Here is a 25,351-nt window from a genome sequence, read left to right as displayed (position 1 = left end):
ACTATTTTCTTCGGTATTGTGATACCACGTAGAGATCTTACCATCCTGGTGCTACTGTGGTCGACAATGTGCCAACAGAACAGCTAAAACCAACTTACAAGTGCATGTAAATTAATTACATCTTCACGAAAGATGGTGAATTTCATGGTAATTGATATGTCAGTCTCCTGATAATTGACTCCCTGACTGTTTTACAAAGTAGCAGCATTTTTTGTTTGCTTTTGAAGTGCTCACTTGAAAAAAAAAGTATTGGCAGTAAAAATCCCCTTCAAAACGGAATAGCTGTTGTAAACTACTTCCTTTTAAAAAGTATTTTGAAAGGAAAAATAAGCACAAAGAAAACAAGCTACAAAGAACATATTTTCAGTTAATGCTTCATTCACTTAACACTCAGTATTCCTTTAAAAACAAAAGAGCTTGCTGGCTAATTACAGATTTTTGTCTTTAAACCCCATGCTAGCAACTAATATAATATCCATTCTAAAGTAAGGGTTATGTGTATGTATGAGAGGATTTGGACCTCACCAGATTAATTTTCCTACAGATAACAGAAAACCATTTAGAATAAGACCCCAAAAAATCTCCCTTTAATTATAGTGAAAACTTTTTTTTCTTTACTTGTTAATCTTTACAGTCACAAGTAACAGCCTTTTAAAAATCCTTACATACTAATGTTTCTGATGCTAAAAATAAAGCTAGGGAAGCAGCTTGAATCGATGTGGCTCACACACAATGCCAACAAAAAGGCTCTCCCGTCAGCGTCTCAGCCATTGCTCAGATAACATCCCACTGATTCCACGGAGGTCTCAGCATTTGCTACGGAAATGAAATTATTGTTAAGACTTTTGAGTCAAAGACAGGAGACAGAGTTAACAAATTAACAAATTGAAAACAACTTTCTCATTCAGCCACAGGGTGGGGGCGTAGCTTTGGGGATGATGATCTTTCCTAACAGCGCATTGTTATTTAAACAGGATCTTTCAGAAGTGAGTCCTGCCACTTGCCTCAGAGAAAACCCAAGCATTTGATGATTTTTAAGAAGACGTCAACTGGAGACACACTGAGTAATAATGAAAATGCTTTAGTGACTTTCAGAAGAAAACAAAAAGTTAACGCTAACTTGAAAGACAAACAGCGAATTCGAAATATAATCCGACCTTACGAAGACTTTGCTTCCTCGTCTCAGGCCTGTGCTGTGGTGCTTTTCCATCTCCCATAGCTCCCTGCAGTACCGCCGAGATCTGCATAAAACCCAGAATTACCCCTTGCCCTCCATGCATTTTCCCTCAGACCCTCTACATTTAGTGAGACAAGAGCTTTCCCACATCTTTTTTCCCATTTTGAGCAGTGGTGTTTCAGACTGTATTAAGAGTGAAGGAAACCTTTCTCCTTGATGAGGCTGCAGCATGGCAATAACACCTATCACAAGAGTCATGTTTGTGGAGGTGCACATTGTGCACCTTGACCCTAGGCTACATCATAAGAAGACGTGGCAAAGTAATATATTAATGTTACTTAAATAAGGGCTATATCCACACCTAGGACTGAAAGTATCGCTGATCTTTCATTTATACTGCAGACCTGCAGCAACAATCTCTTTGACTGCAAAGCTGTGTTTTCATTTCACGTGATATGATATCCATGAAGCCTTCAGGATGACAACTGTGTAAGTTAGACTGCCATCGGTTTTCTCCCCAAACCAAAACTTAGTAGCAGTCAAAACAGAAAAAAGTGATTGTTAAGGTAAAAGATCCAAAGAGGTATTTTGTTTTAGTCTGAGGAACATGATGATTTATGACTTTATTTGTGTTACTATTTAAGGTAAGCAATTCAGTAAGTGTTTCTGTTCTTATGCCACTTAAAAAAAAAGTCACATTTGTTTTAAAAATTTCCTCTTGAAACTTCTTTAACTAAAAACAAATAAATATCCCTCTGTGGTTTGACAAAAAGCTGTCAGCTTTCTTGTGGTGTAATGAAGATGTTTGGGAGAACCTCCACTGTTATGAATCAAGATAGCTTTCTGGAAGTCAGCGGAGCAGCACTGAATTGCAGGACTGGGTCTGGGGGTATTTTTGCACGCAGTTTTGCCTCGTTCATGCCTTGTCCTCTCCACTCTGCACAAGCGCTTGCAATCACCTTAAAAAAAACCATGTTTTTGATTCACAGCAATGAAACACATTTGGCATATAGGTTGTCTGATGGCATAAAAGTCTGTGCCAGCTTATTTCTGCATACTTGTGTACGTTGTGGTGCACATGTTCCTGTCTGACTTCTGTATACCACTTGTGTCTCTGTGTCCAGCACCGCGCAGGGCAAGAGGGAAGCACAGGTTTGGGAACACCCCTCTATGTGCGAGCAGCCATGGTGTGTTTATGTCCCTGCGCTGTGTGAGGAGTCCACAGCGGGATGAGGGACTGAGGGATGCGAGAGGTGAGTGTGGGAGGCGTGTGAATGAGAGACACCTGTGAGCGTGGGGTGTGAGGCGCGGATGTGCGCGTAGGGTGTAGTACAGGGTGCATGGCTGTGAGCGGTGAGTGCGCTCAGCTGTATATGTGGGTGTGAAGCAGCGTGTGGGGCTTAGGCCGCGCTCCTGCCGCCCCACCCCCGCCCGCTCTTTCGCCCCGCCAGGCCGCTGCCCGCCGTCGGCCCGGCCAGGCCCCCAGGGGCCGCGCTCCGCCGCCTTCGCCCTCCCCGTCCCGCCTTCCCCGCCCGCCTCTCGCTCCCCCTCCCTTCCCTCCCCTCCCCGCCGCCGGGGCTTCCCTTCTCTCTTCATTCAGGGCTGCCTCGCTGCTGAGTGCTCGCCTCGCCGCTACCCCGGCATGTCCCGCAGCCGGGCTTCTTTCAGCGACCGGCTCGGGTAGCGCCGCCAGCAGCGGGCAAGGCAGGGCCGAGGGGGCGGCAGGAGGGTGCCGTTGCCCAGCCGCGCCGGGCACCGCGCTGCTATGGGGGGCTCCTGAGGCGGCCGAGGAGAGCGGCGGGGAAGCGGAACGCCTCGCCCCGCGGCCCGCCACCATGGAGGCACCGCCGCCGCCGCCACCACCCGGCGCCCCCAGCACCACGGAGCCCGCCGGCTGCCCCAAGGACACCGACCGCCAACTGCGCCTCCGCCTCTGCGTCCTCAACGAGATCCTCAGCACCGAGCGGGACTACGTGGGGACCCTCCACTTCCTGCAGTCGGTGAGCGGCAGCGCGGGCGGGGGAAGCCCTCTCAGAGGCACCGCGGGGGCCTGGGCGGGCGGCCCGCCGCGGAGCAGTTCCTCTTCGGGTGGCCGGGGGCTTGCGAGGGCGTCCCGGCGGCGCGGCGGTGCTTGGCGCAACTCGTGGGAAGTGCCTGGGGCCAGTCCGCTCCGCCGAGAGGGACTTTCTTCTGTTCGAGAGGCTGCGGAGGGATGCGGAGGGTCCGCCGTGGACAAAGGGGCACGGCAGCAGCCGTTCTCTCCTCCGAGGAGGAGAAACTGCCAGCGGAGCCGTGCGAGTGCTGAGGCTCGCAGCATCCTGGCGCTTGCCGGGGAGCGGGGAAGTGTCTGTGCCTTGCTGGGGGTGACCAGGAACAGACCCACGAACGAAGTTGCTTTTCAGCGTGCCTTATCCCTTTGTTGTTGTTGTTGTTTAGAAGTTACTGTTGCACCTCCATGGACGCTCTATCTTTGTTGTCTGTTATTTATAAATAACTCTACCGTATGCTTTGCTTCAGTGGTAAACACAAATACGTGATCGGGCCGGGTGTGTCGGTGCATGTGGAGACAATTATACCCGCCTCCGAAATTATCCACGGACTAGTTCAGAAGTAATACTCCATCTGGATATTTCCTTTTTCCTATATGGGCTCTAGATGTGGAATTCATCAGCATACCACGACACTCCTGCAAATAACTAGAAAAGCCTGCAATAAAAGTTAGTAGATAACAGATATGTCATGAAGGCGAAGAAGAAACTATTTGATCACACAGATCAAGAATCAAAGCAGGGGAAGTCTCTGCAGAGATTTCTAAAAGATTGGACAGGGCAGAAATTGTTCCTGGTGTTTTGCTAGATAATGCTAAACCCTGATTTCATCTAAATGGGCTTAGACCCTGGACTCTTCTGACTTGTCTTTCTGGCAAGGCTTTTGTTTGTTTGTTTTTTGAAATCAGTTGGTCTTTAGTGTTTTTTTCAGATTCACTCAAGTGGTAAACTGTCTAGCATAAAAGATAAATGAAAAGGATGTGGTTGCTTTATGAACTAGTCTCTACTTAAATCCTTCTTTTCTCTCTCAAATAGTTGAACTCAGAGTCTTCAATTTCAGAGAACTTCCAAGTGAAGTTCTGGTTATCTTCCTTTAGAACTGGGATTCTGTCAGTGTGAGGAGGTTCTTAAAAAAAGCTTCAAGCTCCAGAGGTGCCTCACCCTTCAGACAAAACAAAACAAAAACCCTCAGAAAACTCCTCTGTCCTAAGTACTGAATTTGAGATTTTGTCAGCTGCAGGCTGGAATGCAGATTCAGGCTGCATGTGTTTTTAACTTTAATTCTTACAGTTAAACACATCCCTATTGTTAACTAATGGGATTTTAAGATATTAAGACAAGGTTTTTATTTATTTATATTCATTAATTGGGCAATTTTCACGAGAGCAGTAGTGACTAATATGCCTTAGGTAATGGCAGAAGATGCTGGCAGAGTACACTTGGCTGTGGTCTCAGGATGGCACTGCAGACAGTCAGAGCCTTTCAGTGTCACTGTTACTAGTGACCTGGTGGGGGTTGGTTCTGCTAGTGCAGCTTTACCTCACTGTAGAGTTTGTATTTTAGTAATTATGCCTGAGTAAAGTACTGAGGGGTGGGATCTTTCCTGTCTCTAGGCCTTGGTTTAGAACAACATTCACACAGAAGCACGTGTTGAATGTTCATGCACTATCCTAAATAACAAGTTTTCTTCAGTCATTAACCGGGTTCCTATGGGCTGAATCTCACAACTGCATTGAGATGGTTGAATGGTGTTAGAACCAAGGAAAGGAGAATGAGGATCTACTGCAGTATGTGAGTTTACAAAGAGCAGTATGTTTTGGATAAATGCTTTTTGCCTCATTTAGTGCATGGTCATAACTTAATACCCTCTAACAAGAGGAAAGAATTCTGCTCTGCCTCCCACATTGGACAGCTGACATGACAATGCAAGGATAATATCATCTATATAGTGTCTGGAATTACAGGCAAAAGTTTTGCCATATGCCACTAGTGAAAGCAAAGCTGTGGCACTGAGACCCTGTTCTTGAGCCTTGCAAAGTCCACTTTACTCCCATTAGTTTGTTTTTTTCTGAGTGCTCTGATGTTAATGCATAGGAACTGCTGCTCCTGCCCCATGGGTCTCTTTCTTACCATCTCATGTTCTGTGTGAGTAGCACTAACCCAGAGCAAAATAAATGTGAGCTGCTACATTTTGTGGGGGTAATGCACCTAGTTAACACTTAAGTGTGGTTGGGTGATGTTAGTTTTTTTGTTTTGTTTCAATAGTGTGAATTGTACTGAGATTGATTATACTTCCATATGTTGCTGAAGCAATTTTTGGCTGGAGAAAAGACTGCAGCTCTTCTGTGCAGGACAGCTGCAGTTCCCAGATCTTATGGAAACTTGTTCCTGTCAAGCATGAGAGGAGAGACAGGCAGGGTACAGGTTCTTTTTTTTTAAAGACACATTTGTAATAGCTTTGATAAATAAAGGAAGGCTAAATCTCATATCTTTCCATCATCAGAATGAATGTTCCCTAAGTAGGATGGAACAGTTGTGCTTTAGAAAAAGGTTAGGTGAGGGAATTTGTGTTCTTTGTTAAATATTTGCTATTGAAGCCCTGGTCCTCATTAAGTATTCTCAAGAAACAATGTTTGAAAAAGCAAACAACTAAATTCTATGGGTTTATTCACAGCGCTGACGTTGTTTGCTAGCAGCAGCTTCCTGTGTTCCCTGGTAATGTAAAAGAATCTCTCAAGTATTTAATTCTATGGATTTGCAAATAAATCACAGTAACTCTGATTTATTAAGAGTGTTTTGTACCTTTTGAGAAGGATAATATGGGACTGTATTAAATGAAAGGTTTCCTTTCTCTTTTCTTTGCATGCTTAGAAACCTTCTGCTATGCTTGAAAGACTGTGGTCTTTACTTTGTTTCCAGAGATTATTAAAATAGGTGTCATTACAGTTATAGAACATGGAGCTCTCTTTTCTTACAAGAAAAATGGTATTAGTCACCATGAAGAACATTTCGCTGTGAGTTTGGTACACTTCTGATAAAAATGTTCCAGGTGTTTACTTACTTAAATGCAATTTGGTTTCTAGAATCTGTTCTATTTCATAGTTCAAGTAATTCTGGCAAATGGAGTTGTATCTGCAAATTTAACTGAGATGCACCATGCCACTACAGCCAGATGAGGCTATTAACTCTCTTACATTTAATACATCAAATTATTTTTTCATTGTGTATATTGTTTGTAACATTTTTATTCCATTGAGTGTTGGACACAGGAATGAGTTCCTTGTCAGTTTTGCTCCTGTTTACTTTCTGGTACTCCTGTTGGTAGGTTGTGTTACAGTATAACGTATCAGAACTGTATCAATACTGTACAGTATTATGTATCAGAATGAAACCCAGTAGCTTTTCTCTGTGGTTGTTCCAGATCTCAGAAGATGAGATGATCAATTTCAAGGGATACAGCTATTTATTTTAAACAGAGCCTGGATTTTATATTCAGTGGTAATAGAGTACAGATATGATACTCATCTGTATGTCATGGTTTTTACTTTTCCTAGTTTAAGCCTCAAAATGAGGACCTGAGAAGGGGGCAAACTCTTTTCTGCTAGCTCATAGCTGATCTGATGTTACTGATTTAACTATGAATATGGACACGCTGTATTGTGCCCTGTCCTATCTGCCATCTTGTTAGGCAGGTATGATGTTGCAGAATACAGAATACTTCTTGAAGAAGTGCTGTGTAAAACAGAAGTATTAATAGACAATACTGCAGTTATGCAGATGTGTTACTAATTTGGCTAATAAAGGCTCCTTACACAGTCAAACCTTATTAAGTAGCAGGGAGAACAAGAGGGAATGGTTGAAAACATATGGTTTCCAATGTCATTGAAGAACTACTGATGGCATGAGATTTAACACATCCAAGTGTCGTGTTCTGCACGTCAGCCACAACAACCCTGTGCAGTGCTACAGGCTGGGGTCAGAGTGGCTGGAGAGCGGCCAGGCAGAGAGGGACCTAGGGGTGCTGGTTGGTGGTAGGCTGAACACGAGCCAGCAGTGTGCCCAGGCAGCCAGGAGGGCCAATGGCATCCTGGCCTGCATCAAGAACAGTGTGGCCAGCAGGAGCAGGGAGGTCATTCTGCCCCTGTACACTGCACTGGTTAGGCCACACCTCAAGTACTGTGTCCAATTCTGGGCCCCTCAGTTTAGGAAGGATGTTGAGTTGCTGGAGTGTGTCCAGAGAAGGGCAACAAAGTTGGTGAGGGGTTTGGAACACAAGCCCTATGAGGAGAGACTGAGGGAGCTGGGGCTGCTTAGCCTGGAGAGGAGGAGACTCAGGGGTGACCTTATTGCTCTCTACAACTACCTGAAGGGAAGTTGTAGACAGGCGGATGTTGGTGTCTTCTCCCAGGCAGCCAGTACCAGAACAAGAGGACACAGTCTTAGGCTGTGCCAGGGGAGGTTCAGGTGGGAGGTCAGGAGGAAGTTTTACACAGAGTAATTGCCCATTGGAATGGGCTGCCCGGGGAGGTGGTGGAGTCGCCATCATTGGAGGTGTTCAGGAGGAGACTTGACAGGGTGCTTGGTTACATGGTTTAGTTGATTGGGTGGTGTTGGATGATAGGTTGGATGTGATGGTCTTGAAGGTCTCTTCCAACCTGGTTTATTCTATTCTAAATAGGAAAGTGGAAAATTGTCAGAAGCTGATGGAACTTCACTAAAAATTTCTGGTGGAGTAAGGTAAACTTCAAAGAGATGAAGGCAGATAATTTTGTTGTAAGTCTCTGAGATTGTGAACTGTAAGGATCTTCAGTCTTTGGACTTCAAGATTCAATTAATCTGTTTGGCATCTTTTAACTCTCTACAATTATGCAGAAATGTTTCCAGTTTAAATGTGATCTTGTAAACATTTCTGTGTGACCAAATCAAAACAGGTGGTAATTTAGAGGGACCAGATGAGTAAATGTCAAAGCATCTGTCTGGTGGCATGAAGTCTTGCACATGAGTATGTGGTTGACAGCAGAGTCTTTGGGTACTGGGGTGTGGTGTCCGCATATTGCAACCCTTAAGTTGACCTCTTCCCTAGAGATGTGTTCTTGCCCCTGTTGTCAGCCTGTGTGGAAAAGTGGCAGACAGTTAATTGAGACAGGAATGGTTGTTGTGGTTTGTTTGATTGCTGCATGGTCATTTCACAGAATCCCAGTCAAATCTGTGTACTAATATTGCAGTGATTAAAGACCGGCTTTCAAATAAGGAAACAGAGGAGCCCTGAGCAATTTCAGACATGCTCATTTACCATAGCTCTAAAAATACATTGAATAGTGGGCACACAACAGTTAGTATTTTAAAGGTTTGGTTTACCAGTTTGTAGACATAATCATATGAATTACACATGGAAGTGTAGCAACAGTAATTATCCACTGCACTAGACTGCAAAGGTAGCTATTTTGTTGCTTAAACTTGTTTTTTTGGCCATCCTTTTAAGTTCACTTCACACTTTGCTCTAACCTGCACATGCAGTTCCCACAACTTAGGTAATTGCAAGTATATAGATTCAAATTGTTCTCTGTATTGTGTATGAATTCAGCTCTTTCATCCTTCCAAAGACCAACCACCAACTTGTAAATTCTAATGTCAGGATGACAGGATATACTTTGAGCTTGAGCAATCACTGTGTGTTCCGTGCGGGCGTGAAAACAGTTGGAAAGTTGCATTGTCTTTATCAGACAGGTATCAAGCTGGATAAGTAGTTGCACCAGGACTATTTTTAGGTTTTAGTATTATTCCTGCCTTTATTTTTATATGGAGGCTGGAAGTCTTTTTCCATCTTATCAGTTGTATAAATATGTTATATTAGGACACGTGCCATCAGATAATTTAACCCACATCCTACAAAGTCAAAATATTTATGTTATGCTCCTTTTTCTTGCTTACTTTGTAGTTGTAATTGATCTAGTATCTCTGGATTTTGCACCCCACCCATCTTGAAATATGATAAGCATCACAGGCCCTTTTTTTTTTTTTCCTCCTTTCATATTTCACAATCTTGTTTGCATCCAAGATTAGGGCTCTGGTGCTCAGATAGAGTAGCAAACAGACCATTTGTCTCAGCTGTGAGGTGTGGTTTCCTGTCCTACCCGGTTCTCTGCCTGTTTCACCCTCAGCAGATACAGATAAACTCTAATTCTGAAAGGTGAACCATATGGTTTGGGTAATGTTGCTCCTTTATTGTGAGACAGCTAAAGAGCAACTGGGGAGAGGAAGGAGATGGAAAAGGAAATTTGTTTGGAAGTGATCTAAATGAGCTTTGCTGTCTTGTCTTTTTGGTGGGTTGGTCACGTGCAGTCACCTACAGCCAGTGGTTATGGTCACAAATGATCATGATTTTCTGCTGAGTCTGTTCGCCATGGGAGGTGTTTCTTAAAAGCTTGGTTCCTGGCATGTAAATTGAGGGAGGCTGCACCCTTCATTTCAAATGACACTTTGTAGCCCTTTTTAAAGCTAAGTTTAAAGATATAACAACAAAATATCAAATCATGAAAAGCTTGTAAGTTTTTAGGGGTTGTGCGCTGAGGCTTGAACGTGTGGGGTTGGGAATTCTGCTAGTACAGTTCACTATTTGGACTAAGTGTAGTGCCAAATTAGCTGCTAACAGCTAAAATGGAAACAAATTAAAAGGTTCTTTTGCCCTGGATGCAAAGAGAGAATCTGAAGAAAACAGTCTGATTGAAGAAAGTGAAGTGGAACATGGAAAAGCAAAAGAAAGTGAAGAGAAAGCTCTGAAAGTATTTATTCATTGCAACTTATGGTCTGCAGAGCCCAATCTGTGAGCTGTGAGTCTAAGGGCAGGGATGAGGATACAGAGTTCCCATGTCTGAGCTTAATTTTTTCATTTGGAAAAATTGTGAGACCAGCCCATGCCTTTTGCAGTGAGGATTCACAAATCAAAGGTATAAAGGGGTACAGTGGATTTTTCATGTGCACAAAGCTGTTTAGATCTTTTTGCTCTCCCACAGCATCTCCACAATGACAAAATATCAATAAAACCCCAGTGTAGTTCCACCAGTTTACTGCCTCACAGGTGAGAATTAAAACTCCATTCTCTTTTCTACCCTTAGCTCATTCCAGCTGCATCTGACCCTTGTTATCCTTTATCACAGACCTTCTTTAGTCTCATTACATCCTCCAGAACGAGCTCTTTGACCTGAGTCTGGCTCTGCATCTCTCTCCTCAGCTGCAGTGATATCATCAATCAGCCCTTTTGCCATTTGTCCCTCCCTCTCACTTCAGGGATGCCAGTTGTTGTCTGAACATGTGTCATGATCTCTGGGGGAAGGGAGAGGTTGGCTGCCCTGTACTTTCCCAGCGCCTCACTGGTGCCTCTGCAACAAAACTCCCTTGCAACAGCAGTCTGGGAGCTGGGTGAGCGTAAGGGAGGGACAGAGAGACCCTGGGCTTTGGTAGGAAAGGGCATGGAGATAAGTGGAACCAACATCACAGATGGCACAAATAACTTGAGTGAGCTGCTCCACACATAGCTGGGTGCATGCTTGATTTTCACACATGTCTTTGGCTGATATTTGCAAGGAGGCAGAGTGATGCTCCTTACAGGAGCTTTTTTGTCCCTAACTATAGGAAGATAGAAAGTTTGTAAGCTTTGCTGATATGTTCCCACTTCACAGGTTACAGTGTTTGTGCCACAGACAGTACTGCTTTGCAGAGGTTGGCAGTGTGGTTCTGCACTTTTACACCATATCGTAGAGTCATGAAGCGTAGTCTTGGAGGGGACCTTGACAAACCATTCCATCATCTTCTGCTCTGAAGGGAGGATCATTTCTGATGGTGTTTAGATATCTTTAATGTTAGAAATGGCTTCCTAATGCTTAAGATAATGTCTATTTATTTATTCTTTATTTTGCAGTGAGCACTGAGGTGATTTCTTTTGCCTCAGTCTCTCAAGTATTTAATGGATATTTTCACATTTTGTCTCAGGCTAGACTAAATTGTGAAGTTATTGAAGTTGTTTTTCTCAAAACATGTGTATAATTTTACTTCTGATAATTCCTGTGTTATTATCTAGCTTCTCTAGTCTGTTTCTTGAGCTCTAGTGCCCAAAACACAGGCACAAGACATTCCCAAGGTTTTAGCAGTATTGAGGGAATGGATTACTTCACTCTTCTGGTGCATTATACAAGAGTATTATCATAGCACAGAAGCCTTAAGCAAGGTGTATCTTAGTTTGTACCTGCATTTTAAGACATCTGATTGCTCATGACAGTGTCTAGGTGTCTGCGTAGAGGATTTATAGAGCAATCCAGTTCTTTGAATTCTGGCAGGTACCCTAGAAGGGCAACACTGAATTCTCCTTAAGGGGAATAGAGTGATGTGGTTTCAAGCCAGTTTTCCTGTATTCAGATCCTGGCAGTCTCAGAGGCATCCTGCTCTAATAGGGTGTCTGAGGCTTGAAGAAGCAGGATCTCCCAAGTGCAGTGTCTGCCTGCAGGCATCCAGACGAAGCTTCTGAGAAACTACTAATTCCTTTTGCCTGCCTGTGTGTCCTTCAGGCATTTGCAAGAAAGTAACATGGGCTGTGTGTGAATCTGCTTCTTTTCCAGCTGCAGAATCCTTTTTCTGTTTTGTTTCCAGCCTCAAATGGATTCACAGCCTGCAGTGAGCGTAGTGATGTAAAGGTCTTGCACAGTTGCAGATGGCAATATGTGCTTTGACTTGGGTGATGCTGGAGACTCCTGTGCAATGATAGTCTGGACTGGTCACCACCAGGGTACTGTTTACCTGCAGGTATCTGCTTATTCCTTAAGTCTTTATCTGCAGACTACCACCAGTTTCCTTGCCCAGAATGGGAATTTAATGCCAAAGCTTTGCAGAAACCATTTTTGCCTTCCTGCATCCTTTTGGACCAGGCCTTCCCTGTGCTAAGGACTTTCAAATATCCTGCACCTCATCTCCTTGTTTCTTTTTGGATATTCTTGAAATTAGGAAATAGAAATATGTTCTGTGGACTTGTGAAGCTTGGGTGGGTTGTGGTTGGTGTTGTGTGTGTATGGGGGTTTATTTGTTTGGTTTTTTCAGTTGCAATCAGCAATTGCCCTGATGGCAGAAATCAGTTTTGTGGATCAAATAGTTGGAATTGTCCTGACTGGCCATGCTTCTCAGTTTCTCTGACTACATGGGCATTTGCAGTTGTCTTTCAGACAGGATCTTTTGTTCTGTGCTTTAGATGACATGAAAACCTGTAGTTCACTAATGCTGCTGCTTATTACCATCGTCTTTGTGGTGGGTGAATCCATATTTATACAGCACTAGTTCTATTAAATGCTCTGAATGTTGACCAACAGTCCCTCGATTGCTGCAGTCAAAGGTGATGCTGTTTCAGGGTGCATGAAGGCTGTGTGAATTCAGAACATGAAAAGTAGGGTTGGACTTGTGAGATAGGGTAGCTGCTATTGCCTCCTCTTCTGCCACCCTTTTTGTGTCTGTTTCTGTCCTAATATTTTGTTTTCTGGTTTGAGGTTGTGTCAAAGCAACTAGTCCTGTCTCTTTGAAGGATGGACTAGAAGCATAACAGCATTACCAACTTTTTTATCTGTTTTGAAGTTCCCATTTAGCAGTGGGAATAACTGCAGTATTTGCAGCCTTTTACAGCTGCAGGGAAAAAAGAGATTTGAAATAGACAAGAATGTAATTTCTCAGTCAGCTGGAGTGACTTCACTGTGGAGCAGAGCAACTCATGCAAAGCCATCCCTCACAGAGACTGAACACTACCTTATACTAGTGTTTCCCAGTCCACTGGGGCTTGGACTGGGGGTTGCACCAACAGCATGCCTAAGACCTGATCAGAGTCTTGGGTGTAAATATTACTGCAGATGAAGATTCCTAACCAAGCCTAATTAAAGCTTTTAACACTGCCTTCTGCATGTATGACTGAGTCAAGCTGTAGTGGACATTCAGAACTGCAGTGGATCTGTACTGGGGTAGAACCTCAAAGTGGTTATCTGAACTCCTGCATATACACTCTCCTTCACCCTCCTGTGGAAGCCACTCGTCTGAAGAGGCCTTGGCTCCCTTTGAACTGCAGATCTCAAGACCAGAGCAAGAGAAAACAGCTCTGTGGCTAGAAAACAGTTCCTTCACTCTTCCTAATGAGCCTTAGAAGAGCAACTCATTGCTTACACAGCTGATAGCCATATGTCAAGCCTTGAGATAACGATTGCACAAATCTGAATGGGAGCTGTGGTAGGCCCCTTGAAACCTAGTGACAGAAAGGCAGGTATTGACCATTCTGGGCATTATAATGCTTATGCATGAAAGCCAACCTGCTTTTTCACCCAGTGGTATTAGCACAAGAATTTGTCATGAGCTGACTGACAATGTGACTTCCTTACAGTTCCAGGAAGAGCAGCAATTTTGTGCTGTACACCTTTGAGCTGCAGAGAGCAGGAGGTGTCTGCACTTTGATTATTTAAAGATTAGGGTGGTTACTGGGGTGATGGGGTCATGAAACCGAGTTAAAGGAACATTTATGTTCATGAAAGGATATTGGCTCAATCTCACTGCTAGTGCCATTGTTTGGAAAGTTTCTTGTTGAGGCCTATCAGCCATATCTTGCTGAAACTTAGCTGAAGTCCCCTGATTCATGGAGTAAGTATCATGGCCCTTCTCAAGTTAACTCTTGTTTTGTATTTCTGGGTTTGCTTGTGGTCAGTTCTTGTGCCAGCAGGTTAATTTGTTGATTCCTAAACCACTTAGCTTGTGTCAAATGAGGGCACTTCTTCTTTAACAAGCACTGTGTTTTACTCATTAAAAATCCTTGTAGACTAGTCATCAGTTAGCCCAGTAGGAGCAAAGAGTCTTATATGCAGGATGCTGATTACTTGCTCCCTCTGGATTTGTCTGTGTTTAGTTGCCACTGTTTGAGGGTTAGGACATTCAGGGATCCTTTAAGTATGTATTAGGAACTACTTGACTGTATGTTCTGGGTATGAAACTTGGTGTGATTGGGCTAGGAGTCTGACTTGCACAAATCAGGCTGTTTTAATTCTGAACCAGTCTCACTACCATTGATACTAAACCCAGGTTCTTTCTGCTAACATGTCATGCCTTAATGTGTCAGAGTGAGCAAACAGATTGCTTAAAGGTCACACTTCTCACACCTTCCCTGAGTGGAGCACTTCTAAAGAGGGAGGCTAGGCTAGCACAGTCCCTTGCAGTTGGTGACCTTGGCTGCTGAGATTACCACTAAGAAGTGATGCTTGTCCTTGTGATCTGAGCAACAGTAAGCAGCAGCTTTGTACTTCTGAGACTCGTTTTACTGGATGGCTGTCAGATATTAACTGCCTTTGTACATGTTAGAAAGGGCTTCATCCACATCTTCATACACATTTCCTTCTCTACAGTGTTTCACTCCAGTGATAATAGCCTTGTCTTGAAAGTTTTGCCTGCTCATTCTTTTGGCATCCTAGTGAGGTTGGAGTACGCTGGAACACCCTGGGATGGGACACGTGGGAAATGCATGTCAGGAAAGAGGGGAAATGTGCTAGGTTGCATTTAGGGATTTTAGAGGCTGGGGAAGCTGACAGTGAGGGAGTTCCTTGATGTTCAAAATGCAATGTGTCACTGGTGGAGGGCCCTGCTTTGGGGACAGACTCCTGATAAGAATTTGCATTTTAGTGAGTTCTTATCTCAGATAGGTGGGTGGGTTTTAGCTACACAGCAAAGTCTCTGGTCCCATGGGACTTTGTGTCTCATCTGACAACTGCTTTGAATTCATCACCTCGCAGGGAGCTGTTTGCTGTTAACCTCCTCACTGGGTGGATGAAGAAGCCCCTTCCATTTTGTTCAAAGGGGCAGTAACTAAGTTGTAAACCTTTTGACCTGGTGAAATGTTTTGGACTCTGAAACCCAGTTCTTAAACAGAATCCAGGTTGTTGTTGTAACAATGGAGTAATTATAATGGGAATAATGCAGGTATATATGAATAGGCTATGTGCTATTTAATATGTAGGTCACAGAGGAGAAGGTGTGGAGGCAAAAGGTTATCTGCCTTGTTAGATCTGATCAGTGGTTAGTGCTCTGTATTGTTTAGCAAGAGGCTTGGGCTGCAAATGTAGTAAATAAATAAATCAGTGCCAGGCTTTATTCTGTGGCCCTGAGGCCAACTGGCATGGATCTGGTCTTGTCTTGTACCACTGAAGTCTCAGAGTAGGGTAGCTGTATTCAGACTGCCTAATGGGAATAGTCCTTGGCCCATCCTAACTCTGGCACCATGCCTCAGAATTGTTCAGAAAAATGCTAGTAGGGCCAGGCCAAAGGGTGCCAGGAAATATTCAAACAGTTTAACAGACCTGCAAGGCTCAGGCTCAGGTCCTGAGAGTGTTTGCTTACTGGTATAGGCATAGCCTGAGGCCCCACCCCATTTTGTGGCACCTCTTGCTAAACCAGAGCTCTGGTAGAACAGGATACCCGTGGCAGAGCTGACACTCAGACCCAGTGCTGAGTGATCTGTGATGGTGGCTGCTGTGAATGGATTTGTTTTCAATGCTTTCTTGTTATTGTTATGTAAAAGTTCTAGGTGCTAGACCAGAAGTGTTGGAAATGGGTTTCCTCAGCCTTCTTCATTGCTGGCTGTGTTGTCATCGTTACATGAGATGTTCTATGTTCTTGACCTGTGGCAGAGGAGACAGAAAGGAAGTGCAGTTTGAATGGGTGGGACTACTTTAGGACAGTGAAAAGGAACTGGATGCTAATTACCTAATTCTGAGTGTCATTGTTAAGAGATGTGAGCTGAGATACCAAACTGAAAGCACTTTGGTCCTTCACATGAAGTGCTGCTTGCTCATTTTTTAGTTCCCCTATTTATGGTTTAAAATCAAAGCTTCAGATGATAATCACTGGACACTTGCATAGAATTTTTTTTAGTTTATATCCCTTTGGGTTCTAGTGGTTCTGTCTCTGTTGTGTCACCAACACTGTGCTCAGAGATCAGCTCAGATGGGAAGCAGCTGTTTGTGGGAAGAGGGTGTTGACAAGACACAGAATAAGGGAAGAACAGGGGGGGAAGATTTCCAAAGAGTTGCAGAAGTGTTTGTTGTGAGCATTCAGTTGTCAGAGGCTTGATCCCTCAACAGGAAAGAGACAGATACTGGGAAGACACTTTTCCCAGAGTTTGGCTCCTTTGTTGCCTCTTAACATTCTATACATGGCACTATCCCTGTTGCAGATACATGTCATCTCCTTTGCACTGGCACAAGTGCTTTGCTTGCATCTGAGGGGAGCATGTTCTGAAAACTTGCCAGTGAATAAATAATGACTTTCAGGGTGCATGGATCAAAGGTGATGTGAGGGTGTGGTGGTTAAAAAGTGAGATTGACCAATTAAGTTGCTTATATGAGATAGAAATGCCACTGGAGTGGTTTAACATAGTCATTAAATAGTGCATGACACAAAATACAGTGCATCCAGGGTTGCAGTGTCTGTTTTGCTTAGCCTTTTACCAAGTCAGACCTCCAGCTTTGCCTCTAGTGAATTTCTAGAACTGTGCTGCATTCAGCCCTCTGGCCTCCACATAGCACCCCCACTCTTGGTTTACCATTGCCTTCCCTTGCCCTGGATTGCAAAGCCATTGCACAAGGATGGAAAATCTTACTGCACGTTTTGGTTTTTGTTTCCCCCCCACACACACTTCTGTGCATTCCTCCTTCTCTCTTCAGCACTTACAAGTAGCATTTGCCAGAGTAACTGCACTTAGAAGTTAAGGAGCAAGACCAAAAAGCATTTAGAAACAAAAATGGACCAATACATTTAAGGCATAGTCAATACTTTTGAACTAAATGCATTTGGAAAGAGTATTGGTTCTGGATGGATTGAATGTGTCCAGAGAAGGGCAACGAGGCTGGGGAGAGGCCTTGAGCACAGCCCTGTGAGGAGAGGCTGAGGGAGCTGGGATTGTTTAGCCTGGAGAAGAGGAGGCTCAGGGGTGACCTCATTGCTCGCTACAACTACCTGAAAGGTGGTTGTAGCCAGGAAGGGGTTGGTCTCTTCTCTCTAGTAACCAGCACCAGAACAAGAGGACACAGTCTGAAGCTGCACCAGGGGAAGTTTAGGCTCGAGGGGAGGAGAAAGTTCTTCACTGAGTCATTGGAATGTGCTGCCCAGGGAGGTGGTGGAGTTACCATCCCTGGAGGTGTTCAAGAGGGGATTGGATGTGGCACTTGGTGCCATGGTCTAGCCATGAGGTCTGTGGTGACAGGTTGGACTCGATGATGTTTGAGGTCTCTTCCAACCTTAGTAATACTGTGATACTGTAACAAGTCAGAAAGAATGACAGGTCAGTACTTCAGGAACTGGAGGTCATTGCAGACATATCGCATCATTATAGTCTTTCACTGTTCACCAACTGGTGATTCTCTGGGAAAAAAAATCCAGAGAATGGTAAGTTCCTGTTGTTCTATATTAGAAGTTGTGCAGTTTTTATTACTTTGGGTTTCATTGTTGGTTGGATTTGGGGTTTCTTTGTGTGCTTGTCAAATGGGGCAAGGCTTCTTTACTCGGTGAGCAAAATATTCCCTGAAGAAATGCATATTTCCCTCTTTTTTTTTTTAGTCAAATATTAAGCCTCTTTCTCTTTAAATATTTAATGTACTCAGCCACATCTTGATTCTGACATGGTGAACAGATCAAGTTGATGAAACTTTGCTTTATGGATGGATTTGTCGGTGAAGGCTGCTGGAAGGTTTCTGCAGTTTATACTGAGTAGCAAAGGAAGAGTTAAAAAGGAAGGTTGCTTAGGATGATATTCTGTTCTGCATTGTATCTGGTAGAGCACTTTTTGAGGGTTGTGTTGTCTTTGTAGACTTCATCCTGCAGGGTGCTGAAGCCAGGAGAAACTGGGAAAGCTCAGCCTGTTCCAGCAGGTGCCTGACACCTTGCAGTACCAGCATTTTCTATGTATAGAGTATGAATGCTGTGAACAGTAAGGTCAATCTGGGAATTTCTCTCTGACCTCTGTTTTCTTCCCCATTTAAAAACAACTTTATAAGCACCTTGATGCCAAGCCAGAAAAGAGAGCCAGCCTCTGGACTGGTTTTGTCTGTTACACTTTATGTACAGTATACACACATGTGCCATAAGAGATCGTTTTGCACAAGAGAAGCCAAGGCATCTTTCTTAAACACTTGCACAAGAAAAGCCACAGCATTTGGAAAGTAAGTATGAATCAAAACTTGTGCAGCACACACAACCAGAGGAACTGAAATTTGCAACCAGCAAGCAAGAATTAAATTGCAGTGGCAGCAGTTGCTATGTCCAGGTGGTGTATTTGGAGGCAAGGCTGCATGACATCAGTTCTCTTTTAATGTGGTTCTGGGGGAGCAGCATGGTATCAAACCCCAGCTTAACCCAGTGGAAAGAGAAGTCTCAGGCTTTTTCACTTGGAAGAAAATTTTGCTTTGAAGTGCATTCAGAAGAAAGGTCTCAAAATAGAAAACTAGTATTTAGCAGATGGAGAAACTGAGGCACAGAAAGGCAAAATGACTTTCCAGAGGTTGCAGGGGAAGTAACTAACAGAGCCAGCAACTGAAGCTAATTATCTTGTCTTCATTCCTTACATCTTGTAGAAGGGAAAAGCTGAGCAAATGGTGTCATGCGAGCTATAACTGTTTGGTGTTTTTGGTGGAAAAAGTGCAACAAAAAATTTGAATGCTTTAGTTCAATCTTCTGGTGGCCAGGTGGCAACCATCCTTGTCAGTGCTTGATGAATGGGTGGTCTTAGCTCAATTCCAGGGGGACTGTTAGGCATGACCAGAAGCAATATTGACAGTCTCTTGCACAGACTGAGAATCAGTGGGATGGGTGGCATTAATAATTTTCTGTTCTGGGAGTACCTCTGCTGGATGTGAGGGACTGGACTGGGAGAGTTTTTCTGCTGTAGTCCTGCGTGAACATATGGTACAGAATGTAAGCCTTGGCTCTCCTTGCCAGTCAGCACCTTCCCATTGCTCTTAGTGAGTACTAAAAATGTAAATAAAGGAGCTATGTTATGGCTCAGAGTTACTCAGTGGCAGTTGTCTGAGCAGTTGTGCTTATGCTAGAATCTCAGCAAGTGCAAGTGCAAACACTCAGACATCTGGTGTTTCACACTTGCCTGGTCTTCTTGGGTATGTGTTAGCTGCTAAGCTAACTCTTCCCAGCACTGTGCAGAAGTAGCTTTTAAAGCAGTAAGTGCAAGCCTGAGTTCCACAGTCAAGCTCACATTGAGCAGGGAGGGTGCAGAAGAGAGAAATGAAGTGAAAATGTCAGTGGTTTGGACATGCTGCTGGTGCTGCCCCTGTGTTCCCTGGGAAAAGCCAGTCTGTGCTAGCAAAGCAAAACTGGTGAAGGCCAAACACAGGCCAGGGAGAGGTTTGGAAAAACTTGAGCTATAAAAGTCAATAAGTTGGACATTTTACTTGTATGGCTTTGCAGCACTTCTTGCTTTTTTTATGAGGAGCTGGAACTTCAGAGATGCCACAGAAAGGAACTTTCCTGTTCATTTTTATTTAGCTTCAAGGTTCAGACTTACTTGAAAGTGAATTGAAGTAGTGCAACCCTGAAATGCTCTGCACAAACCTGCCCTCTGGGACAGGGGGGTTTATTTTTGATATGTTTGGCACCTCTCTGTGCACTTCTGATCTTCCAAGGTATAAGCTGCCTCCTTTTCATTTGTTTTGAAGATGTGTCTTCAGTCAACACCCTTGTTGTGTGTTGCCCCAATTTTCCTTATTTTCACATAAAAGGACTTCTGTTCATGAGCTTCAGGTCTGTCAGAGGCCCCTAATGCCTTTTTCAACCTAACATGGTGCTGAAATAAAAAGGGTAGCACAACATATTTCTGCAAACCATGATACTGTTGACCCTTTTGAGTAAGAGATTGGCCTGTTCTCTTAAGAGTACAGTAGAACAAACCAGAAGATATTCCTACTGGTTTCACTCTAATTCAGTGGCTGGGGCTTTGATTTATGCCTGTAAAGATGTTTAAAGTGGGGAGACCATGACAGTTATCACTCTGCCTATTTGCCCTGCCACATTCCTAGAAGTTCAACTCTTGTGGTATGAATGGATGTCTTCAGCTGCTATAGGTTACAGCTTAATGTATAAATGCAGGCTAAAAGCTTCTGTGGTTTAAATGCTTAGTTGTTGAGCAGTAGAGGACAGTGCTTAAGGAACAGATGCACATTCTGTGCTGTCTTGGCTGAAATTAGAGGTGTAACCTTCAGGAGAGGAAGGAACAGAGGGCAGAGGACAGTTAATTGCTTCAGCCATCTCATTTAAATCATCTGGCAAATGAGAGTCACAGTCCTTAGCCCAAATACATGTTAATTAACAGTTCATAATTACCTGTAGGATAGCAAATGGAGTGGCTGAGGATTAAGCCCTTGCCTATTTTGCCTCATACACTTTAGATATGGTAGACACTAGGAAAATGGTAGGGAAGATACCTGGGGGCTTTCAAGCACAGTAGGTGACAGAGGTCCCCTGTTGGAGGTCTGAGGTGGTGCTGTACACCCAGGCTGGCTGGCAGCACTCTGTGGATTCTGGCTCTATTTGGACTGTGTGTGGGCAGGAGCTGTGCAGGTAGAAGGGCTCAGATGTGGCCTTGGCTGTGTGACAGCTTGCATCTGGACTGAGCTCTGATGGCTCTTCCAACCCTTCACTACTCACTTAAGTAATCTGCAGTGGACCTCTGCTGTAAGACTAGAGGTTGCTTTTTGGAGTCTAGAAATGTTAGATACTGATGATAGTTGAGTGACAGTCTCAAAGGAGGAAGAGAAACAGGCTGCTTTAGTCTGCTGCTGTTTTCTCTAAGCTTCTGTTATTTTGTTATACTTGTGGTATAAGCTGAGCTGATGGAATTGGTCAGTAGGGTTGAAAACAAATTCCTTAGAGCTTTTTTTTTAGTGTAGAGAATAATTTGGGCTTGAGGGTGGTGTTGGTTGGTTTGGTTTTTTTTTAAACTAATGATACACCTGTTGTGGCACTATTGACAGAAACCTCAAGATCTGCTTATTTAGAGATGTATATTACCTGTCCATTCTGATGGGCAGGAGTGGAATTTATCTGAATGAATAATTGTAGTCTTCACTCAAATCTTTCCTTAAAGGAAAAAGTCTCTCTTTCTCAGCAGTCTAAACACCAGGCAGTAACACAAACTAGTTGCACACCTCTCTGTATTGTGTGTCTTTGTAACATGATATTCAACCCTACCATTCTTTGTGGGAAGCTCTGCTGCTTCAGATAGGATGCATGATGCCATCTGCCAGCAAGGTCCCTCTGTAGACACCTCCAGCAGTATTTTCAACACATACTTCTTCATTTCAGGCTCTGTGATTCTGTCAGGATTCTGGAGTGCCTCTCCAAAAGGTGTGATCTGCTTTAGAGTACCTAGAAGTCAAAGGTTTGATGATCTGTGATATGTATACTGTGGTAACAGCACTGGTCTGAAAACAGGGGTCCTGTTTGTGCTGAATGAGACCCATTTTTAGCACACTTTGTCCTTGCTAGTGGAGTTACTCTGTTTGTAAGAGTGAGGAAGAAGGGAAATTACAGATTACTTTCAAGTGTGGAGCTGATGTGCAGTGAAATCCAATAGCAAGTTCTTTATCCATCTTTCTTTAATTAACACTGAAATGAGAGCTGTGTGCTTCAGAGCTGTGGGGCAGGGGTTTTATTTGTGTTTTTTGGTGTTACTTGCATGAACTCTTGTGAGTGTTTTTCCTGGATTCATTTGCCCTTAGTGTTCATTTGCCAGCCATGGAGCTGTCCCTATGTCAATTATAAAATAACCTTCAAGGTGATGAATAGAATAGACCAGGTTGGAAGAGACCTTCAAGATCATCACTTCCAACCCATCATCCAACACCACCTAATCAACTAAGCCATGCAACCAAACAGAAGGATGTGAACTGAGAATCTTTTCTCAGTTGTTTAGCTTATAAAGGAAGTTATGTACTCCAAGATGTAAAGAAGGTAGCAAGAGAACACATTAGAAAAAGAATGTCTTTTCCATATTGCAGATTCAGCTGAATTTCCAGTCTGGGTGTAGCTGTGAAAACAGAACTTTGCAGGCACTGTTACAAAAGCAGGAGCAGTAACATTTCTAAAACATCCCTAAAACTGTTTCTCTGTGCTGTAAGTGGTGAATATACAACATAGGAGGGATGGAATTCAGGCTTGTACTCACCCAAAAAGAGGTTCTGTGTGTGAGTCTCTGCTGCGCAGGGATGGGGTCTGCGGGCTCTGTAGCAGGAAGGTTCTGCACCCTCCTTACTGCCCAGGAAGAGTAAACAATGGGGCCTAGCTAGAATGTTGGCCCTGTCCTACCCAAGCATCTTGTTGGCTCCTAGTTTGGAGCAGTAGCCTGTGTTTATATTTCTAGTTTCTGAATAGTTTCTGCAGTTCAGCATAGTTGTCTCACACACATACATACTTTGCCCATATATTAATGGCCTGTGCCTTCTACCCATGGCAGAAGGATGGGATTCTTGCTTCTTGACTATTACAGATTCAAGTGGAGTCTTAATAAGTTTACATAGCAGTCATAACTCCAAATTCATAACCCATTGATGTGTGGTACTAACTGCTAAAGCATGCATGAGCTGGAAATCTTGGCAGAGCCTGGAGTGAGTTATGGAGGGCATTCATGCATAAAGTGCGTGGTGCTAAATATTAGATGCTGCTGCTCCTTCTCAGCAGCTCATGTGTGCTTTCCAGGTCTGAAATTCTTCTTCAGTTGCACTGGCTTCAACATAAGGTGGAAATAAAGCAACAACAAAACAATTGCTATTTTTTCCCATACACTACTATGTAAATCTTTCATTAAATAACATGTCAGGTCCACTTCAGTGGCGAAACAGTGGAGGCTTCGGTCCGTGCTGCTGTGAATTTTAAGAGGAAAACATGGAATCTGCAAAGAAGTAGAAGAAACTGGAGCCAGCAGCTCTTCAGAGGCTGAAATAACATGAACAGAATAACATGATTGCTCCAAGGGCTGGGTATGAGGGAGCAACAGAAAGCATTTCTTTTCATTCTTGGGTGGTAGCTTTCTTTGTTGGAGAACAGATGAGCTCACAGCGGAGCTAAGAGTAGGCACAGTGAGGCATAGGCACACCCCTGGAAGTGAATGAAAAGGAGAGATTGTTGGAAAGAGAAGAAAAAGCCTAAAAAATCTGATCAGGAGCTGAGATCTAATCTGATCTTTTCCTTTTTTTTTTTTTCCCCCCTTAAAAAGCAACTGAGGAGCCGTTAGCATGAGAAGAACTTGAAAACGCTGTTCATCTGAGACACTACTTACATCCTTTCTTGTGTGCAAACCCTAAGCGTTTGTATACAAGAGCAGGGAGCCAATCCATGTTTCCATGTCTCCCTGGCTGGATTTGTCACCTAGAATGTACTGTTTGGACAGCATGCTGGTCAGCCTCTGCAGCCTTGGCTCTGCTCCTTGGGAAATGAGCGTGGTGATCATAGCGTTTGCTGAATAAACAGCTGAATACCCTAGACTGGAGTTTGTTTAGCTGTGTTTGTGGCAGACATAATCAGCATAGGGTGAGGACGACTATGGGAGACAGTTGGAGGTACGGTTCAAAGTCAGGCGTGAGTAATAGATGCTTACACTTCTATGGCTAAAATGGAAAGGATTCTTAAAGTATTCTTTTTGTTGTTGAAGTTCTTTGCTTAGCAGGACAATGTCAAGTTTTGTGTATAAGCTTGCCAAGTTGTTGTTATACACAAAAGAACAACAGGAAAAAACAAAAGTGGAATGAATTTGGATTGCCGAGGCTGAAAAGTTGCTGAGATGAAGGGATTAAACTCTTGTCTGTGCAGCCATAATTGATAGGACAAGAAGTAATGGGTTTAAATTGCAGGAACTGAGAAAATTAGGAGGTGCTTTCAAAAAGCCAGGGTAATGAAGCAGTGGAATAGATAAAGGGAATGTTGTGAAGCATCTGAAACTAGTTCTTGCTGAGAATGAATGGAAGACTGCTGAGAGGAGTGTAAAAGATGCTGTGCTCCTGCCTTGGTGCACAGGGTGACATTCTGATCTCTCTCAGTTCTGATTTCCTTCATTCTTTGATTTTTAAACAGTGGAGAGGAATTAGTCAAAGGCTTTTAAAATTGCTTGTAGGCAGCTTTCCTGTCTGATTATCTCCTTGTACCATACTTAATGTATTCATAACCCTTATCCTTCTGGTCTCATTGAAATGTGTGAGGGATCTTTAATATACCTGAGTTTAAAGGTAGGGAATTTAGTTTGAAGTGTTCCTTTGGTGCCTAGAACTAAGCTGGCTGACACTATGCTGACACAAGGATGTAGCTCACAAACTGGCAGGGAGCAGGCACAGTTAACTTCCAGCAGTGAAGTGCTAGCCATGTGGAAGAGGTGGTGAAGTCCCTAAATCACTCCAGTCCTTAGTAATGTGACTTAGCTTTGTGCAGCGCTCTGAACAAGTTACTCCCAAAGCCAAGCATATTTTAAACCAGAGCAAATCCCTGAAGACACAAAATGTGTGGAAGTTTTTTTTCTTTCTAAATAGTAGTAAACCAACTGAACAAATGTAGTTGTGGAACTACAAACTTCCTCAGACTCAGAATGGAGAATCCAGATTTACCATGCTGCTACCAATGGTAGGAAGGGATACCATGGGGGATATCTTGTGATACTGGTGGGTGGATGTCTCACATTGGGGAGAGATTAATCTTGCCTGGAGTTGTCTTTTTCTAACAATTAATTTGTCTTCTTTCTGATTTCAAATATGTCCCACAAATAAGATGACCTGAGAATTTTGTGGCAATCCATGTATCATGCTTGGAAGCTTTCAGAGTCTCTTTAAATGAGTTGTTGGGGTTTGTGTTTGGTTTGGCCTTTCCCCCCTGCCCTCCTGCCTCTTTCTTCCCTCTCCTCTTCCCCCCCCAAAAAAAACCCTCCCTCCCTTTTCTATTTAATTCTTACCTGAAAAAAAACCAAACAGCTGAATTGAAACTACTTTAACATCCAAAAGACAGCAGTATGTATATGAGGAACATGTTTGCTTTATACTGCTTTGAGTATTTTTGAGGATACACAAAATGACCTAACTTG

The 25,351-nt window shown here is 43.5% G+C and overlaps 1 protein-coding gene and 1 long non-coding RNA gene across 3 annotated transcripts in view; one reads left to right on the top strand and one right to left on the bottom strand.

Moving 5' to 3' along the window:
- Nucleotides 1–442: 442 nt before the first annotated feature.
- LOC137446862 (uncharacterized) lies at nucleotides 443–3,165 on the bottom strand. Its single transcript, XR_010988739.1, has 3 exons — nucleotides 3,091–3,165; nucleotides 1,158–1,241; nucleotides 443–816 (listed from the first exon to the last, which is right to left on the bottom strand). It is a non-coding gene; the product is annotated as an uncharacterized lncRNA (long non-coding RNA).
- The window catches only part of PREX1 (phosphatidylinositol-3,4,5-trisphosphate dependent Rac exchange factor 1), a 166,616-nt gene continuing 144,084 nt past the window's right edge, over nucleotides 2,820–25,351 (top strand). For both annotated transcript variants that reach the window (XM_068149879.1, XM_068149878.1), the window contains exon 1: nucleotides 2,820–3,177. In XM_068149879.1, coding sequence (XP_068005980.1) covers nucleotides 3,013–3,177 — 165 coding nt within the window. In that variant the 5' untranslated portion in view covers nucleotides 2,820–3,012. The remainder of the gene's footprint in view (nucleotides 3,178–25,351) is intronic.

This window comes from Melanerpes formicivorus, unplaced genomic scaffold (genome assembly GCF_026170545.1).
Source record: "Melanerpes formicivorus ecotype bairdi unplaced genomic scaffold, bMelFor1.0.p_v2 SCAF_19, whole genome shotgun sequence".
Classification (NCBI taxonomy): Eukaryota; Metazoa; Chordata; class Aves; order Piciformes; family Picidae; genus Melanerpes; species Melanerpes formicivorus.
The sequence above is the reverse complement of the archived record's forward strand: the minus strand, read 5'-3'. Positions and strand labels throughout refer to the sequence as shown.